The 18915-nt window shown below is 40.3% G+C and overlaps 1 protein-coding gene across 9 annotated transcripts in view; it reads left to right on the forward strand.

Moving 5' to 3' along the window:
• Window positions 1-18768, forward strand: part of WWC2 (WW and C2 domain containing 2) — a 203210-nt gene extending 184442 nt beyond the window's left edge. For 6 of the 9 annotated variants that reach the window (XM_070757482.1, XM_070757488.1, XM_070757489.1 and 3 more), the window contains 5 exons: window positions 2828-2989; window positions 4760-4852; window positions 8168-8410; window positions 12836-12963; window positions 18083-18361. In XM_070757482.1, coding sequence (XP_070613583.1) covers window positions 2828-2989; window positions 4760-4852; window positions 8168-8410; window positions 12836-12963; window positions 18083-18149 — 693 coding nt within the window. In that variant the 3' untranslated portion in view covers window positions 18150-18361. Of the gene's footprint in view, window positions 1-2827; window positions 2990-4759; window positions 4853-5922; window positions 6735-8167; window positions 8411-12835; window positions 12964-18082; window positions 18362-18710 lie in introns of those variants that run through there. The other 3 variants (XM_070757484.1, XM_070757485.1, XM_070757487.1) reach the window with 3 other exon arrangements.
• The last annotated feature ends 147 nt before the right edge of the window (window positions 18769-18915 follow it).

The following is an 18915-nucleotide window of genomic DNA, read 5'->3' on the forward strand; positions in this document are numbered from 1 at the left end:
CATTGTACTATATTGTTATATTATATGCTGTTAGCCACCCCAAATCCTCGGAGAAGGGCGGTATACAAATTTAATAAATAAATAACTATAGGTAGACTTTGACTTGGATCATAATTGGGACCAGAATTTCTGTTGCTAAGGAAGGCACTGGTTAAGTAAGTGGTGCCGATTTTACAACTATTTTTTTGCTACAGTTGTTAAGTGAATCACTGCAGTTAAATAAATCAGGGAAGAGAATATGGTTTCTTCCATTAACTTTGCTTGTCAGGAACTGGCTTGGAAAGTCACAAATGAGGATCACATGAAATTAGGTTAGTCAATTTTTTTTTCTTTAGGAAAGGATGTAGTCAAAAATAGAGTTCAAGTATTGATACAAAAGTCCTATATTCAGTCCATGTGTAGCTAGTGAAGATTCTTCATGAAATCCTGGACAGCCGGAACTTCTGGGTCAGCGCAAAGGTGCCAAGCAGGAGAACAAAGCTCTGTTCAAACTGCCCAATTTTCTGTTTCTTGGAAGCTGCGTGAGGCAAGGCAAAGCCCTGGAGGGGCAGCCTACATAGAGGGAATACACCAGAGATGGTCGGGAGAAGAGTGATCCCTGCTGTAACAGGAAGAACCCCTCAATTCCAACACAGAAGAAACCGGCTTTCATGTCCAGGGCTAGAGATGCTGTGACCTGATTTATGAAGGGAAGAAAAAAGTGTGAAGTAGCTTCTAAATTTGGTGGAGAAAGAGAACAAATGATTTTTGGTGATATAATGATAAGCTGACAGGCAAATAATATAAGTGTGATTTGGAGATAAGTTTTGGAGTAAAAAAAAAATGTGTGAAGATCTCAGAACAGCGCATTGGTCTATTTGGTGAACTAAAAGATGATTTGAATAAGACCAAGTATGAGGTGGACTAAGAGAAAGTGAAGTAAGTGAAGAAAGTCAGTGAAAGTAGGAGAAAGGTAAAGAGAAAGATTGGAGAGAGAATGGAAAATGGCAAGACAATTGAGCAAGTAACCATCTGGGTGATTAAATCAATTAACATAAATTAATAATCTAAAAGCTATTTATAGACTTATTTATATTTACTGAATTGACTCATCTTGTATATTTATATGAACTGGATTCCAAAATTTGGATTCCAAAATGACCAGGATTAGATAAAATTTTATTTGGCCCAGAAGAAAAAATGATTTTGAAATTATATAACTTTCAATAACAATTTAAATTAGAGGAAGAAGTGATTAAGGGAACAATGGTAGCATGGGCACAAAATTTTGGGAATGCAATACATCTAGCAGAATGGGGAAAAATTGGGGAGATAAATTATAAATTGACTTTGATGGCATCTTATAAGAAAAATATATACAAATGTTCTACTGCTGGCACCTCCCTCTGGCACAATTGGCAAAGATGTTTCCGACGATGTCACTGAAATGTTGTAAGTGCAAGAAATAATAAGGGACATATTGCCATCTGCGGTGGACTTGTCCAAAAATTAAAATATTTTGGAATAAAATAAGAAATTGGCTGGAAGAAATAATACAATAGGAGAACAATTTGAAGCCGGAACTGTTTTTATTGGAAATTTTTAGAGAAAAGTTTTAAAAAGAGGACCATTACTTAATATACCACACAACCACCACTACGAGGATTGCCTAGGGCCTGAGCTGGAAAAATGATACTATCCCCACATCATCAATAATTATTAGACAAAATTTGGAATGCTCCAAGATGTGTAAATTAACAATGGAGATTCGTGAAAAAAGAAGATACAGAATTCTATGACTCTTGGAATACTTGGTATAAGTGGTTAAATCACAACAAAAAATGTCATATTTGATTATAAAAGGTAAACTATAAACAAATAGCAAATGTTCTCAATCTCACGTCCTATTTATACAATTAGAAGTTCATATAGCTACAACAGAAAAAAATAGATATGGAGAGTCCATTGAACATAGAACTGGATAAATAATAGTGATTGTTTAACTTAAAATAGTAATATTGAGAATTGTAAATATATTTGAAAATGATATAGCTGTAAAAGTGGTTAGCTTTTACCATATTTGTTTGTATTTTATGTTTTTTGTTTTTGTATGTCTTGTTTTTATGTTGCTTTTAATTAAAAAAACTTAATAAATATTATTTTTGAAACGAAAACCTGGACAACCATTGCCAGTTACTCTAGATCACAGGTCTTCAAACTTGGCAATTTAAGACTTGTGGATTTCAATTCCCAGAAATCTGGAAGTTGAAGTCCACAAATCTTAAAGTTGCCAAGTTTGGGGACCCCGATCTAGATGGAAACCACAAAATTCCAGCCATCATGTCAATGACAAGAAATGTTGGAAATTATAGTTCAACATCAGGAAGTCTACAAATGCCATACTATGATGTTGAACGAGACAGCTTTGTTGCTTTCTATGTTTTTATGTTTATTTGTTAATCGCTATTTTGCCAGAATAATTTCATCACTTCTGAATAAGACAATGACATTCCTAATTACCATTAAAAGAAAGCCTAGTTTTAGTTTTAAATGGAGAAGGGATGTGTTGGTTTAGAATGAAGTTATTTTAAGAATCCTGAAAAGATTTTTTTTTCTAGCATATGGTACTTTATCTAGTGAAATATATGATGTGTCCAGATAAAAGAAAGATTTTTGTGAAGCACTAAATGCCTGTCTACTTTTTATTTCTTAAGAAATTAATGTATTTTGAGCCTTGGGTTTTTTGGTTTTAATTTAACTTACTAGTGTCCTAATGGCATCGATTGATAAAATTTGGTGAGCAGGTTTTGGTTTTCAGTATTAGAAATGATGTATAATATATCCACAGGTTGATAGAGAAACAAATACAGAAGATAAGATAGAGTGTGTAGCTATACAACCCAAGGACAAAGCCAGCCTGAAGTCTCAACAGCATCCTTTTGTCAGAAACAGCATGATAGTACGTTCACAGACGTTCTCTCCAGGCGAGCGAAACCAGTACATCTGTAGGGTAAGATAAAGAGTGTTCTCAATGAACTCTTGCTAACTAAAGACTCATTTAATTTCTTTGGCAGTGGCTCATTGCTGGCAATGGGCCACCTCTAGAGAACATAGTGTCCATCTGTCAGCTGTGAGGCTATGAAAATTATTGCTTTCACCTATAAAATAATGTGCAACTTCTCAGCTATTTGTTAGCATTTTATCTCTTTGTATTAAGCTAGAATAAAGTTGTCACAATTAACATTCCTTCACTCTTCCCCTCTTCCACTTACTGACATGCAAACACATGGTTTGAACAGGATGCTAAGGCATGAATTGTTTAACCATGATTTACTGAAGACAATCGCAATTGACTGTGTTTGCACCATATGCTACATTTAGTGGAATATATGAATCCAGTCATTCTTTCTCAATAGTCATGCGTAGAATTGCCTTGCAGATGCCAAAAATTATTTTTTCATGGTGGGTTTTTTTTTACTGTTGATACCCATTTCAGTGCAAATATTTATATTCATTTTGCTGTTTTATGACATGTCTAGCAGCATGTAATTTTTGAAATATGATTTGCAAAATGTAAAAAGCACTTACTGTAAGAATACTTTCCCAAAGAAAGTAGGAAGGAGGTTCAACAAATTAGGATCTATCTGCTTTTTATGACAAAAATGAAATACTTCAAATAAAGTTGCTGTGTGCATGTGTAACCTAAAACACTATGTTCACATGACAGGAACAAAATATCAAAAACTGTGTGCTGCAGATGAGTCATTAAGTAATCTGCTTTTCAGTATTTTCAACATTTGCCGCCCAATGCAAAAGACGGTTCTTCATTGTAGTCTCTGTGAATCATTTCTATAGGTATCTGCCCTTGCACAATGCTCTTTTGAGAATTTCCTAAAGCTGAAAGAGACTTGTGTATTTGTCTTCCATTGTCCTTGCAGTTTATCTTTGACTGCAGTAGTAGTACCCCTCCAGGAGTTCTCTGACACTGTAACAGCAATTTTTTTCCCCTGATACCCACATCTACTTAAAGGAAACCACGTGATTGAGACTTGACTCTCCTCCTCAGGCTGTTACAAAACAGAATAGGAGGAATTGATCATTTCCTGGTAGGGCTTCATAGTGGAATGAATTCTTCCATCCAAACTCCCTCCAGTACCAGGATGATCAATCAGTCTCAACCAAGATCTGTAAAAATCAAAAAGTCAAATGTAAGAAGAAATAGACAATCAAGGACAATCACTTTGTATGGTCCAGATTTTTTATATCAGCCTCCTGCCTCCTTTTATTTGTGCTTTTGTTTATTTAATTATGGGATTCCTTGTTGGACAAAACCTCTTTTGTCACACATTTTATTCCATACTGGAAGCAATGTGGGATTTATCTGGTATGAGTTCATAGCAATCAGTCCAGTTAAAAAATAAAATTACTAATGACAATACTCACTGCATATATCATCCCCTTGGGTCATGTCAATACTAGATCATATCTTTCCAAGTAGGATGTCACATTGTTGCATTAGTAACAAACAAATAAAACCAGTACTGTTAACAGCATCTGCCTCATTAAGAATCAAGAAGTGAATATTTTTATGTATATTCAATTATTGGTGTTTGAATTGTGACATTTCATCAGTATTGCATTAATGATCTCTTACGCAAAACTGTAGTCAAATCCAACAGAATATGCAGTGGTAATTTTTTCTATTTTTAATATCAGTAAACTTTTTTTAACTTTAGCGCTACCCACCCTGTTTCAATTACTGTTTGTTATATTTTGACAGCTGAATAGAAGCGATAGCGATAGCTCAACATTGGCCAAAAGAACTCTCTTTGTGAGAAATTCCACAGAACGACGGAGCTTGAGAGTCAAAAGGGTAAGTTTTGTCTGACCATTTATTGCGCATTTCTATCAAATATATTCAAACATATAATAAAGGTTTATTTATAACACATTGCTTTGCATGTTGCACATACTGGTATGCACGCATGTACAATCTCTTATTGAAGATGTAGATTATTATCTTGCTTTTCTCATATTTAAAGGTTGTATTCTGGTAAACAAAAAACAAAGATTTATTTCTTTGAGAACAAGAAGTAGCAAAAAAAGTTTCTTGACATTGCATTTCTGCTTTTCTCAGAACTTTCATAGTAAAACTGTGGACATCTAAAGGATTTTTCCAGAGTAGGAGTGAAGCTGCAATATAGGGGATGATCATAATTTATTAGTTACTTTGACACAATATACTTTCCAGTTGTTTTTGTATGTGGACATTTTTCTGGCAATCTTTTTTCATAAATTTGATAATGTCACTCAATTTGTCAAGAAAAATGTGGGTCTTGGACACAGAAAAACTGCTACATGCTGGGTCAAATCTTTGTCCAAGTTCACTATTGTTTATCCTTTCTCCACAAAGATATAGATTGGAATCTTTCCCAGCTTTACTCAAAGAGATTAGGGATTAAATCTAAGCATGCAAAGGAATGGTAATCTTTCCTTCAAATTAGACATTTATCACAGCAGTCAGTGGCAAATTCTTTTTAGTTTAATTTAACTTTATATTTCAGCTTTGAGGCCACCTGATTTCACCGCAAGTCTGGACCATTTATAATTAAAAAGAAGCACAAAGACAACTACATGTATCAAAAAAATTGAGGTGGAGAGAAATGTACTTGACCAGAATTTTAACTTACACATTGTTCATCAGACACTTTTTTTCATCAACTAACAAATTTATACCCGTAGCTATTCTTAGAATTGTGTTTTGTTCCTGGAACTGTGAATGTTACATCCTCTTACACATTTAATTAAAAAAGGGAGAGATTGTCTCAGATAGTGTCAGAGAACAGGCTTGTCATTTCCAGTTCTAGTGACATAGCAGACTGGAGATAGCGCTACTAAGATTAATAGATCCATCTCAAATAAGATATATTCTTTTTTTTTCAGGTTGTAAAGCTAACATCCAGGCAATTGAGAGGCCATGCGCCCTCAGCACAGGACCGACATTTGCGTTGGTGCCGGATCAATACGGCACTGACTTCCAGGCTGCTGGGAGAATGCTCCCAGAATGCTCAGCGCCGGTCACGTGGCCAGAAGTGACTGGGCTTAGCGAGCAGCCTTTTTAAAAGGCCTGCAAGCCACCCAGATCTTCCTTTCCTCGGCCTGGCTGCTAGCAAGTGCAGACACCCACCCACCGCTCAATCTAGGGTGCTTAAAGGTCACCTACCTGGGGGCTGAGTAGGACTTTTTTGCAATCGCAGCACATTTGAGTCTAGATTGTTTTTTCACCTACTCCACCCTAGAAGAAGGAGAAGTGTATTTTGGTTATGTGTCGTGTCTGGGGGTTAATTAGGTTGGCATGTATCAATTGACTAATTTCTTCTCAGTCACTGTTTGGCAGTAACAGGGTGGAAAAGGGTATCAGTAGCAATTTTGTGTTCTCCATTGGGCATCTTTTGGGAGATGACCGGCTGCCCCTTGCCACAACTCATGCTGCCTACACGATCGGGGTGGTGGAGAGAGGGTGCCTTTGGGGCTTACGTCATTTCCAGTTCTGGGTCATGAGGGGTGAGCCCTCCCACACCCTCGAGGCGTTGTTTTCAGGGCTGGGCATAAGCTAAAGTTAGCCTCACACTGCCCAGGCTGCAGTTACGCCCATTTAGTTGCCCAAGTATGTTACACATAGGAATTTCTGCCCCATTTAGTGACCTCTGCAGGTCTTCTATAGTTATATTTAATAAAGTGACCCTTATTACCCAGCTCTCGTGTCTGTGTGATTATTCTGCATCCAACACAATTTAGTTCCAAATATATTCCAAGGAAACTGATATGTCCTCAAACAATGTTTTATTGATATAGATTTATGCTTAATTTCAATTGCGCTACATGGAACCCCTCCTGATTAGTTAAAAGGCAGAACAAGCTAATCACTTTGAGCACCATTTGGGAAGGAAAGTTTAACCCAAAAATAAATACATACCTTGGCTTTTTTTAAAACCATGTAATGATGTATTTAGCACAAATTTTCCCATAGGCTTGCTTTCTACAATAAAGTTTCATAACTTTATAACAGAATTATTTATAGTACATGAATTTCAGAGCAGCCACGTATTATACAGCCAGCATTAAGAGAGAGAGAAGCAGTCCTGAAAAAACAAAATTTTCCCTCTTACTTAACACTATATATGCATACACCAGAACCTTCCCTCAATCTTTAATAAATTGCTGCTAGAGTTGCACTGCTAAATTGCCATGTTCCCACTAATATTTCCCCAAGCAAAAACTGTTCTAGGAGATTGAGTAGCAGACATAGAATTAATAAGAAAAGTCCTTTGGCCATTGTTTTATTTACTCCAGCATTCTGTCATGGAATGGCCCACGGAAAGCTTCCAAGCTTGGACTGCAAGGCTATAACTCCCTTTTTCTGATGTTGTCCAACCAAATGCAGTTAAGGCATGCTGCTTAAGGATTCAGGGAGTAATAAAAAACTATGCCTATTCATGGTCGTTGATTGCATAATCCTCCATGAACCTGTCTAATCCCTTTTAAAAAATCTTACAACTTGACAATCTCCAATAATGCTAGCAGTGAATGTCAGAAATAACTATTATAAAATATTTTCCTCCTGTTGGTCCTGAATCTTCTCTGTAACATTATATAGCTTTTTCCCCTCTCCCCCAAATGGAGGTAACACTAGGGACCTTACTTTGAGGGCGGGTAAAACTCAGAATCTCTGAGCTTTTGCCACACCACTTGCTATAGTAATGTATTTTTCTTGCATGCATTAGCAAGATGTTCACAATCTTTTTTTAAAGCCTTCTTTAAAATCTCAGTTAGAAATATTACAAGGTCCTATTTCCCCCCACCCCCGAGGAATACCCCTCGTCATAGTTGTACTAAAAATATTGTGTTTTGATATTGAAATAAAATTTAATGATGTTACATTATCTCATTTATGTCCGCTAAGGAAAATTGTATGACAGGTTCTTATCTTACAGGGGCTGAAAAATATTCCAGTTCCATAAAAACAACTGCAGAATAGCTGTCCCTCTGCTGCAACTTCATTTGTACAAAAATAGTATCTTAGTGCCCATAGCAAATCTATTGTGTTTCACATGAGTATTGGGCTGTTCTCAATGCAATGCCTGTATTATATTATATTCTTATTTTCTGGAATTCCTGACAACTATAGCCTACTTGCCAGTCCATCTTGCAAAGAGCAATGCGAGAGCGCCTGGTGCGTACTTCTCTCGACTTGGAGTTGGATCTTCAAGCATCCCGGACCCGTCAGAGTCGCCTGAATGATGAACTACAGACACTTCGTGGTCTTAGGCAGAAGTTAGAAGAGATGAAAGCAACAGGGCAGACGGATCTTCCTCTATGTATTTTGGAAGATGAAAGATTCCAAAAGCTTTTGAAGCAAGCTGAAAAAGAGGTATGAATATGAACTAACTAATAAAGAAGCAAACGTATGATGTTTTAGTGTCTGCACATACAGTTTTGACCAAGTGTTCATATAAAATCGAAATGCTCAGAATTTATACTGCCTCTATATTATTGTATTATTTTTTCCTACTGCCAAGTAATGATTGTATGCAGTTTCAGTGGTTTTAAATGTTCAGAAGTCAGTGGTTTATTGTCTTAGAAGAGTGCAGGCATTTAAACAAATTGTTCAGAAAAATTGATACATTCATGGTGAAGCATTTTTTCTCCCTTTCATGCAGCCAATAGTGGGGGATTTTGCTGAGAATTTGCTGAGAATTTTCCTGTTTTTTCTAACACTTCAGAACTTATTAGTATAGTTCAAATTATTGAGTCCAATATTCATGATAGTAATGTGATCTAATTTAGTAATTAAATGCATTTGGATATCAATAATCACAGAATTGCCTTAGGATGATTAATTTTAAATGTTACATGGTCTCCGAGGGTTTCTATATTTAACCAAAAGGATAACTACTTTTGTGGGAGGAGTTATTTTCATTCTGCCTTTAAGAAACTGCTTTCTAGTTTTTAAAAGCATTAAGAATATGGCAGAGCTAGTTGTAAAACTGCCTTCTAAGATCATGTTGCCTCAAATTTAGGAAAATCAGATAATTAAATCTGGGTTTTTATTAAACAACTTTCTACTTCTATAAATGACTAAATATCTACAAAATTCATAAGACATTTTAGATTCTTAAGGAATTTTGTTATAACAAAACTCACATCATCTTATTTATTTATCTAGTTTACATGGTTGCTCATATCACAAAACAATATGCAGTGGTGTACCATGAAGGTAAAACAATGAATATCTAAAACAATAGTCAATATTGATTATTTAAAATACTAAAAACTATAAAAACAGAGGTAAAACTAAAAAATAATAGACAAAGGGATGTTAATAGTAATGGAGATACCTCACTAGTTCATCCATCTCTGTGCGGTCCCCAGGCCTGCTGGTGTAACTTAAGGGACTTTCAGAGGCTCAGAAGCATAAGTCCAATCTCACCTCAGGGATGAAGATTCCACAATGTGGCTACCACAGCAGAAATGGTCCATTGCCAAGGGCCCAACAAATGTTGTTCCCTAGACAGTGGGGTATCATCAGCCCTATGATAGCCTGTTGCCTTGTCCACACCTCATTTACTTTATGCGAAGAGGATCTCTGGTTTTAAAATGGCTGGATCAGATTGGAAATATACACACTTACAGTGCAACTTCTGTTTTATTATTTTCATGGTTGTGTATAGCTCTGAATACTGAAAAAGCATTCACGTAGTGCCACCTTCAGTTGTAATATGTTTGCAGAAGCAAGCCTGCCATGGCAATACTGTACATCAGTGTTTCCCAACCTTTTTTGAGTCGCGGCACATTATTCATATTTTCAAAATCCTGGGGAACATTGAAGGAGGGGGGCGGGGGGGCAGGCTAAAGAAAAGTTTGGACAAAAAAACCCTCTCTCTTCCTCCCTTTCGCTCTATTTCTCCCTCTTTCTCTCTTTTCCTTCCTTCCCTTCTTTCTCTCTCTCCATCCCTCTTTCTTTCTTTCTTCCTCTCTTTTTTGCTCTCTTTCTCTCTCCCTCCTTCCCTTCCTCTATGTCTTTCTCTCTCCCTTGCTCTCTCTCTCTCTGTCTCTCTTGCTATCTCTTTCTTGCTTTTTTCTCTCTTTCTTGCTCTCTCTCTCTCTTTCACTGTCTCTTGCTATATGTCTTTTTCTTTCTCTTTGCCTCTCTTGCTATCTCTCTTTCTTTCTTTCTTTCTTTCTCTTTCTTTCTCTCTCTTTCTCTCTCTTTCTTTCTCTCTCTCTCTGCCTCTCTTGCTATGTCTCTCTTTCTTTCTCTCTCTCTCTCTGCCTCTCTTGCTATGTCTCTCTTTCTCTCTCTCTCTCTCTCTCTCTCTCTCTGCCTCTCTTATATGTCTCTCTTTCTTTCTTTCTCTCTCTCTCTCTCAGCTGACTGCAAGCGGGAGCCCTGACAGCGGCAGCTGGACGTGCTGCTGGACGCCGTATATGCCAGGCCCGCAGCGCCAGCAATTACGGCGTCCAGCAGCACGTCCAATTGCCACCGTCGGTGCCTCCACCCTGGAGCTCTCCCCGCAACTGCCTGCGGCCGCTGCCATCTCCCCACCATCTCCACGCGACTGCCTGCAGCCGCCCCCCCGCCCCCCGCTCCCACCGCCATCTCCCCGCGACTGCCTGCGCCGCTGCAGCAGCCACCCACCCCACCCCCACCGCCAGTGCCCTCCCGCCGAGCCCCAAAGGACACTTGCCGCCGACGCCAGGAAAGCTCCAGCTGGGCGGGGCACTGCCGGTGCCTCCGACCTCCCGGTTCCTGCTCGATGCTGCGGTTTCTGGCGCTCTCCTGCTGGGCCCCAAAGAAGAAAGGCGGGGAAAAGGCGCGAAGAATGAAGCTCTCCTTCTTCCTGCCTTCCTTCTTTGGGGCCCAGCAGGAGAGCGCCAGAAACCGCGGCATCGGGCAGGAGCCGGGAGGTCGGGGAGGCACCGGCAGTGCCCCACCCAGCTGGAGCTTCCCTAGCTTTGCGGCACACCTGGCTGTGTCTCGCGGCACACTGAGAAACGCTGCTGTACATCATCCTACCCCGGCAAAATCTTGCTTAATAAGAGATTTGCCTTTCTGGCAGGAAAAGAAATACCGGTAATACATTTTTGCTGATATAATTAAAGTGTGTTTGACATATAGGTGATCCAGAACACAGGTAATCCTCAATTTACAACTGTAATTGGGGCTAGAATTTCTACTACTATGCAAGGCAGTTGTTAAATGAATTGTGCCTAATTTGATGACCTTTTTTTGCCATGGGGCTTAAATCACTGCAGTTGTTAAGTGAACCAAGCAGTTGTTAAGTGAATCTATTTTCATTTTACTAGGCTTGTTGGAAGCCAGCTAAAAAGGTCACAATTAGTGAACATATGATGTGGAATCATAAATACATGCTAGTTGCCAAAGCAACCAGATTTTGATCACATTACTGTGGGGATTCTGCAGTGGATTCTTCAACTGTGAGAATTGGTTGTAGGTCACTTTTTTCACAGCCATTGAATGATCACTAAAGAAATAGATATAAATTGAGGACTACCTGTGTACTACTCTATATTCCATACTCAATATTTGTAAAAGTATATCCCCCCCCCCCCTCATATCCTCATCTCTTGAAACCTAGATTGGATTTTTGTTTGTTAGTTTGTTCGTTTAGCAAAAATTTTATCCTGTCCCATGTAGTCTGGCTTGTTTGGACAGAAACAAATAAAGAAAAAACAATTCACTGATATGACTTCATCAATATGAGATTATTCTTAGACTGCGCTGATGATGCCCACAGTCATCTTAGCTCAAACGCCCAGTGAAATAAGATTGTTTTCCTGTGTGGTAAAAAACAGGAAAGTGGAGCTTCAAGATCTTATGGCAGAAGCAAATTCCATAAAATGGGGGCTACGATAGAAAATTCCTATTTTCAGCCACAGCCCATTTATGTTATGAGGAGTCTCTCTCTTTGTAAATGGCCAGACCAGATTGGAAATGCACATGATAGCAGAGCAAGATCTGTTTTAAATATTTTCATGGTCGCGTACTGCTTTGAATAGTTCAAAAGCATTCATAGGGTGCCCTCTTCAGTTGCAATGTGTTTACAGAAGCAGTCCTACCACAAAAATACGGTACCTATTACAATGCCAATGTCAGTAAACACTTTAAAGCTTTTTAATATACTAATATAAAAAGTTAATAGAGGCATTAAAGCAGTGGAGTACTGTACTCTATTAACACAAAAGGAGGGCATTTAACAAAACTAATCAACATAATAGGAAGCAGATAACAAATATAATTTAGACTAGAGATCTTCAAACTTGGCAACTTTAAGACTTGTGGACTTCAACTCCCAGAATTCTCCAGCAAGCATAAAATTAAACCCTTGGCTAAAAATGGATTATAAAATTCCAGTTGTATTTGTTTCTTAGCTCATACAAAGGATAATTAGACCGCTTATTGGGTATGCAAAGCCCCTTTGCCAAGCAATATTTTTTGTGACCTGTTGCCCTTTTTTAGATGCTGTTAATCCATTTACAGGTGTTAATAGGAAGCGTTGGCAATGGCATGCTAATAGAGTTTCTATTTGAGACATCACTTTCTGGTGTACAAACATTTGCCCATGGATTACAGTGCCATTAAAGAAACTGTCAAGAATTAGGTAGACCTTTTTCATTCATTTCACATCTTAATGAAATCAGACCAAAGTCATTTGAATTGCAGCACCAAGATGCCTTTCTTTTTATTTATGCTGAAGATAGTTTGCAAGGTACTTACTTAAATCCTATATAATATTATGAGTTATCATATGTGGCTTGTAATTTTTTACATTAGGCTGAACAGTCAAAGGACAAAAAGAAACAGGGATTAAATGCAGAAAAATTGATGAGGAAAGCTTCAAAAGATGTGTGCCGATTACGAGAGCAAAGCCAGAAAGTGCCATTACAGGTGCAATCTTTCAGGTGAGGAGACTTTCTATCTCTATGAGCTTTGTAAAACTGTTCAGCAATTTCTACATTGAAATCTTCAGTTTCACTATGCAGCATATGGTTCCAGAATTAGACAGTTCTACGGTTAGAACTACGGACAGTTTCACCGCAATTTCAATCATTTATAAGATAAATTAATTCAAATGTTTTGAATTAAATAACCAAAGATCCAAGATTTAGCTTTTGGAGTCCCATGTCCTAAGCCAACTCTTTAATATTTCTGCAGTTTTACTATCCAGTTCTGCAACATTTCCTCATTTCTGCCTGCTCGCAATACTTTTGACTATTTCTCTCTATATACACGCAACACATCCTCATCATAAGTCTCTCTGTCTCTGTCTCTCTTCCTCCGGGGGAGGGGAGGAATCCCTGAACTGGTGCTAAGTGGTGAAAATCTGACACCCAGAGGCCAACAAACCCAGGAGCAGCGCATCAAAGACCAACTGGCCAGCGGGGAGGCGGCACATCCCAACACAGGGAGCTCTGCAGGAGAAGCAATTGACAGGGTGCCAGTTGCTTTTTTTTGCCAATCCGAAATGACCCAGGTCACAATATGGCTCCGGATTAAATTTGACCCTGCTGCGCAAGGCACTGTGAGAGGGAGGCCATGGGGGCAGCAACAGCAAATGTGCCACAACAAAGGTGGAATGCTGTTTTGGCATTCTTTTTACTCTTTTGTTTCCCTTCAAACGACGGTAAGAAACATGATTGAAAAACGTGACGGAGCTGGAGTGGAGCGACAGCGCGTGCCCACAGAGAGGGCTCTGTGTGTCACCTCTGGCACACGAGTTATAGATTTGTCACCAGGGGCTTAAAGAAATATATCTACTACTGTGTTTCCCCGAAAATAAGACACTGTCTTATATTATTTTTTGCTCCAAAAGTTGTGCTACGTCTTATTTTCAGGGGGTGCCTTGTATTCCAATCCTTCCCCTTTAATTCTTGGAGCGTTAGTACGCTCCACTTGAAGAGTCTTACTGCCCCCGCTACCACCAATTTTGCTGCCGCCGATTTTGCTGCTGCCAATTTTGCCGCCGCTGGGCCCCTCAGCTGTTTGGCGGTCCACGTTTCTTCTGTTGGCCGCCACGCCGGCAGGAGGTGCAATCTGGGCAATGGCGGCCAAGGCTCAGTCCCCTCACCAGACCAGTCTTTTTTCGGCGCCGGCACCACTTGGGGAGGAGCCCTCGGTGGCCATGGGCGTGCCTCCGGATTCGGAGGCAGAAGACAGCCCGATGGATGGGCGGCTACCCACCTGCAGCAGCAAAGGGAGCCAACGGTTTGGGCTGGTCAGCGTCGGGAGCTGCTCCTCCACTTTTGGGATGCCACCGCCGATTTCGCTGCAGCCGATTTCGCTGCCGCCGGGCCTCTCAGCTGTCTGGCGGCCCACGTGTCTTCTGATGGGTGACGGCGCAGCGGCAGCCGACAGAAGACATGTGGGCCGCCAGACACCTTAGAGGCATGGTGGCAGCGAAATCGGCAGCAGCAAAATCGGCGGTGGCATCCCGAAAGCGGAGGAGCAGAGTTCCCTTAGCATTCCTATCTCAATTACTAGGAATACTTATCTCCTGTATAAACATTGTACCTTGGGCCCACCTTCACGCCCGACCACTACAGTGGTTCTTGCTCCCCTTTCAAAGGGCAAGGATCAGTCACTCCAGACAACGGGTGTCGATAACAGCAGAGGTACGATGTTCTCTCTCTTGGTGGACCTCCAGGGCCCTAAGCAAGGGTTCACCCTTCCTCTACTATCAAGAGGTGACAATCACCATGGTTACCAGCCTCTTTGGCTGGGGAGCACACACCAGGTCACAAGTCGCCCAAGATCTGTGGACAACAGACAACCTGATGGACTACAACATCAATCTTCTTGATCTTCGAGCAGTGTTTCGGGCACTACTGAGTTTCACAAATTTGGTCGAGGGTCAACATGTCCTCATCTTGACGGACAATGTAGCAACACGAGCCCATGTAAACCATCAAGGGGACACAAGGTCGGGATGTTTAATGCAAGAAGCACACAATCTTTTCTCGTGAGCAGAATTACATCTAGCCTCAATCCATGCAATTCATTCTCAAGAACATCAAACAATCAAGCAGATTGGCTGAGTTGGAAGACTCTCGACCCCTGAGAATGGTCCTTGAGTCCAGAAACATTCCAGGACATTGTCCATCACTACGGCACTCCACAAGTGGACTTATTCACAACGCATTACAGCAACCAGGTTCCATGATTTTTCTCCCGCTTTCTATCCCCAGGAGACGAGCAGGTCAATGCTCTCATCTCTCCTTGGCCGAAAGGATTACTGTATGCGTTCCCTCTGATCAGTTTGATTCCCAGGGAAGTCTCCAAGATTCTCCTGGAACATGCAGAGATGCTACTTATTGCACTGTACTGGCCCAGATGTGCATGGTTTGCAGACCTGATGGACCTATCAACCTCCCCATCATGGACCATCCCACACCACCGACTCTCCCTGATTCAGGGGTTAGTAGTCCACCCAGACCCTCAGTGGTGGAGACTTGCTGTGTGGCAATTGAAAGGGACCTCATGAGGAAAGAATATCACACTGAGAAAGTCATTCACACCATCCAAGCTGCTCGTCGTTCATCGACAACACGTATATATCAAGCTACTTGGGCCGCTTACTGCCACTTTTGTAAAGCTCAAGGTGTACAACTCCAAGCATCTTTGGTGCTCCACCTCCTAGACCTCTTGCAAAAAGGTCTCGATGAAGGGTTGGCACCCAATACACTATGTAGGCAAATGGCAGCCATAGCCACGGTCCTACGGACTGACCCCCTAAGTCCAGTCTCTCATCATCCGTGGATAAAGGACTTTCTCCAAGGAGCAGCAAATTTATCGCCACCAGTCATTCATCATTTCCCATCTTGGGATCTACCCTTGGTCCTCCAAGCACTGACAGGACCTCCATTCGAGCCATTAAGGGAGGTTTCACTACATATTATTTCAATTAAGGTGGCATTTCTAGTTGCCATTACTTCTGCACGTAGGGTTTCACACCTGTCGGCGCTTTCCGTCCGTCCGGACCTTTGCGTCTTCCATCCGGACAGAGTGACCTTACGATTAAACCCCTGTTTCTTGACCAAGGTCAACACTAAATTTCACCGATCTCAAGACATCATTCTCCTGGACTTCTGCACACATGGATCCCACCCATCAAAATTGAGGTGGCACAAGGTAGACGTTCGTAGGGCACTAAAGATCTATGTACGCTGCACCGAAACCCTTAGGAAGTCAGAGGCATTGTTTGTTTGTCTCCTTCCTCCCATCATCTATAGGTACCAAAGTTTCTGCCAAAACAATCAGCAGATGGATCCATCCCTGCATCATAGAGGCATATAAAGTGAGTTCTACCCCTTTACCATCCCGAGTCACGGCCCACTCCACCAGAAGTGCGGCTACTACAGCTGCTTGGACTACACAAGCCACAATTGAAGACATTTGTAGGGCGCCAACTTGGTCAGCCCCCACAACGTTTATAATTCCTTTGCCTCGGTGGAGGCAGCATTTGAACGCAGAGTGCTGCAGAGGGTTTGTGTTCCAGTGACCCTGGTCCAGCCTCTCCCACCCTGATCCTGTTGCTTGGGTACATCCCACATTGGACTCTCCAAGCAGTGCAGTGGAGAAGGACCGTTGACCTTACCTGAACGGTCTTCTCGATGCACTGCGAGGAGAGTCCAAACCTGCCTATTTGGTCCAGGGTCTCCCCTTTCAAGTTTTTCCTTATGGTTGATTGGTTTAGAGTTAATAAAATTGTGTTGTACTACACTAGTCCTTCATTTTTATTGACTGACCCAATGGGGCACCTAGTGGGCGGGACACAATAATTATGTTAATTTCTAACTCAGTCTCTGCCAATGATGCTAAAGAACAACCCACATTGGACTCTCCTTGCAGTGCATCGAGAAGACCATTCAAGTAAGGTCAATGGTCCTTCTGGTCACCACACCTCAAGAAGGATATAATGGAACTGGAAAAGGTGCAAAAAAGGGCAACAAGAACGATCAAGGAAATAGAGCACCTCCCTTATGAAACCAGGTTGTAATGCCTTGGTCTCTTCAGCTTTGAAAGACGACATTTAAGAGGTGACTTGATCGAAGTGTATAAAATCATGCAATTGCCCCAGCCATACCTCAGGTTTCCACTCTATACTGCTTCTTGCAGCAAAAGTGGAGCAAAGTGACAAGGTGCTTAGTGGCATTGCTGCACTGGGTCTACTCCTGTCCTTATGCATAAAAATAGACACTCTAGTCCAGGGCTGTCAAACTCCTGGCCCATGGGCCAGATGCATCACGTGCTGGCCATGAAAAACCAATTTAGTGAAGGGCGAAAAAGTCCCGATACATCATATTACGTCACCATAACAATGTGAGTTTGACACCCCAGCTTTATTCAAACCTTGCCATCATTACCAGCTAGCACAAACAGAAAGCTGGTGCCAGTTAATGTAGACAAGAACCTCCACCACCACCGTTGCATTCCAAATGCTGCCCAAGTACTTAACAGAATCCAATGGGGTAAGTAATGAAGCTGACTCTGCTGGATTGCATATCTCATTGCACCCTCCTCTATATTGACTTCCTTGATTACTAAGTGCCTCCTATCTCCGTCTCTTCTGTTTCCTTGAAATTCAACACACTTGTAATCTCATTCTTTTCATCCATCCAATCTACAAAGCAGACTTAAAGCTCCCCAAACAAATCCCAACTCTTGGTTTGTAATCAACATTTATAGTATGTTCTTATTCACCATGATGCTTCTAGGTAGAGAGAAAAACTATTGAAGTCCTTGGTAGAAGAAGGACACATTGTGTCTCCTATAACTTTCTAAACTAGTTAAATTGGCTATCACAAAATTATTTTTTTTTACAGAAATATCATTTGAGCACTGTCCTACTTGAACTCAATTAAATTGTATTTCTAATCACTGTATGTTAAAAGCCTAAGGATTTGTTATATAGTGCTTTGATGCAAATTGTCATTTGCTTCTTTATTATCTTCTACTATTGGAGTCTATTATATATTGTTCTACATTTGACACATTTTTGTTTCCCTTATATTTATTTTCAAGGGAGAAGATGGCATACTTCACAAGAGCAAAAATAAGCATACCAGCTCTACCAGCTGATGATGTCTAACAATATTTTGCATAAAAGGTGTTGTTCATTTTTTAAGTGAATGCTTTTATATTATTGTTCTACAGTCTTTTAAAGACATATTTTTGGATTCAATTGTAGATATTGTTTATAAAATACATACACTATGCTATAATGTAACATTTCAGATGTGCAAACTGTTCCCTTTGTCTTTTCTCTAGAAATATAAAGCAAAATATACATTGATACACCAATGAAGCTAACTTTGTACAGTTTGTATATGTAAAAACAAAGGAAATCGTAGTATGTATGAACTGCACTGCTGCTCTGTATCATGCAATGTGTCCCATATGTTTCATTTCCATGCTTATTTTTTTTCACAAGGTCAGACTGTGAAAATGGCTGTTGAGCCATCTAATAGGTTTTGAAAAAAAGAGTAGTAGTAGTAATAGTGTGTACATAGGTTTCAGGAAATGTGAGCCCTTTTCCATGCCAGCAGGTCTGTCTAGTGCATACAGGTTCTGTTTAGATTTCTGCTGTCTACCTGAGAACTTTCAACTCTGACAAAAAATCTTTTTCCTTTTCTACTTTTTCTTAATGAAGGAAGGGGCCTAGAATACTAAGCTGGAAGAGTATCCTTTTTGAATGTACTGAATTTGGGGCTGTATTTCAAGTCTCACTGTATCTAGGAGCTTGGAGAGAACATCAGGGAAGTACATACATAACCCTCCATGTGTTAAAATTGATAATACCCAAATGGCAGCTGTTTCAGAAAAATGGACCCAAATTCAATTTTTAGACCTGAGTA

Source organism: Erythrolamprus reginae, chromosome 7 (genome assembly GCF_031021105.1).
Source record: "Erythrolamprus reginae isolate rEryReg1 chromosome 7, rEryReg1.hap1, whole genome shotgun sequence".
NCBI lineage: Eukaryota > Metazoa > Chordata > Lepidosauria > Squamata > Dipsadidae > Erythrolamprus > Erythrolamprus reginae.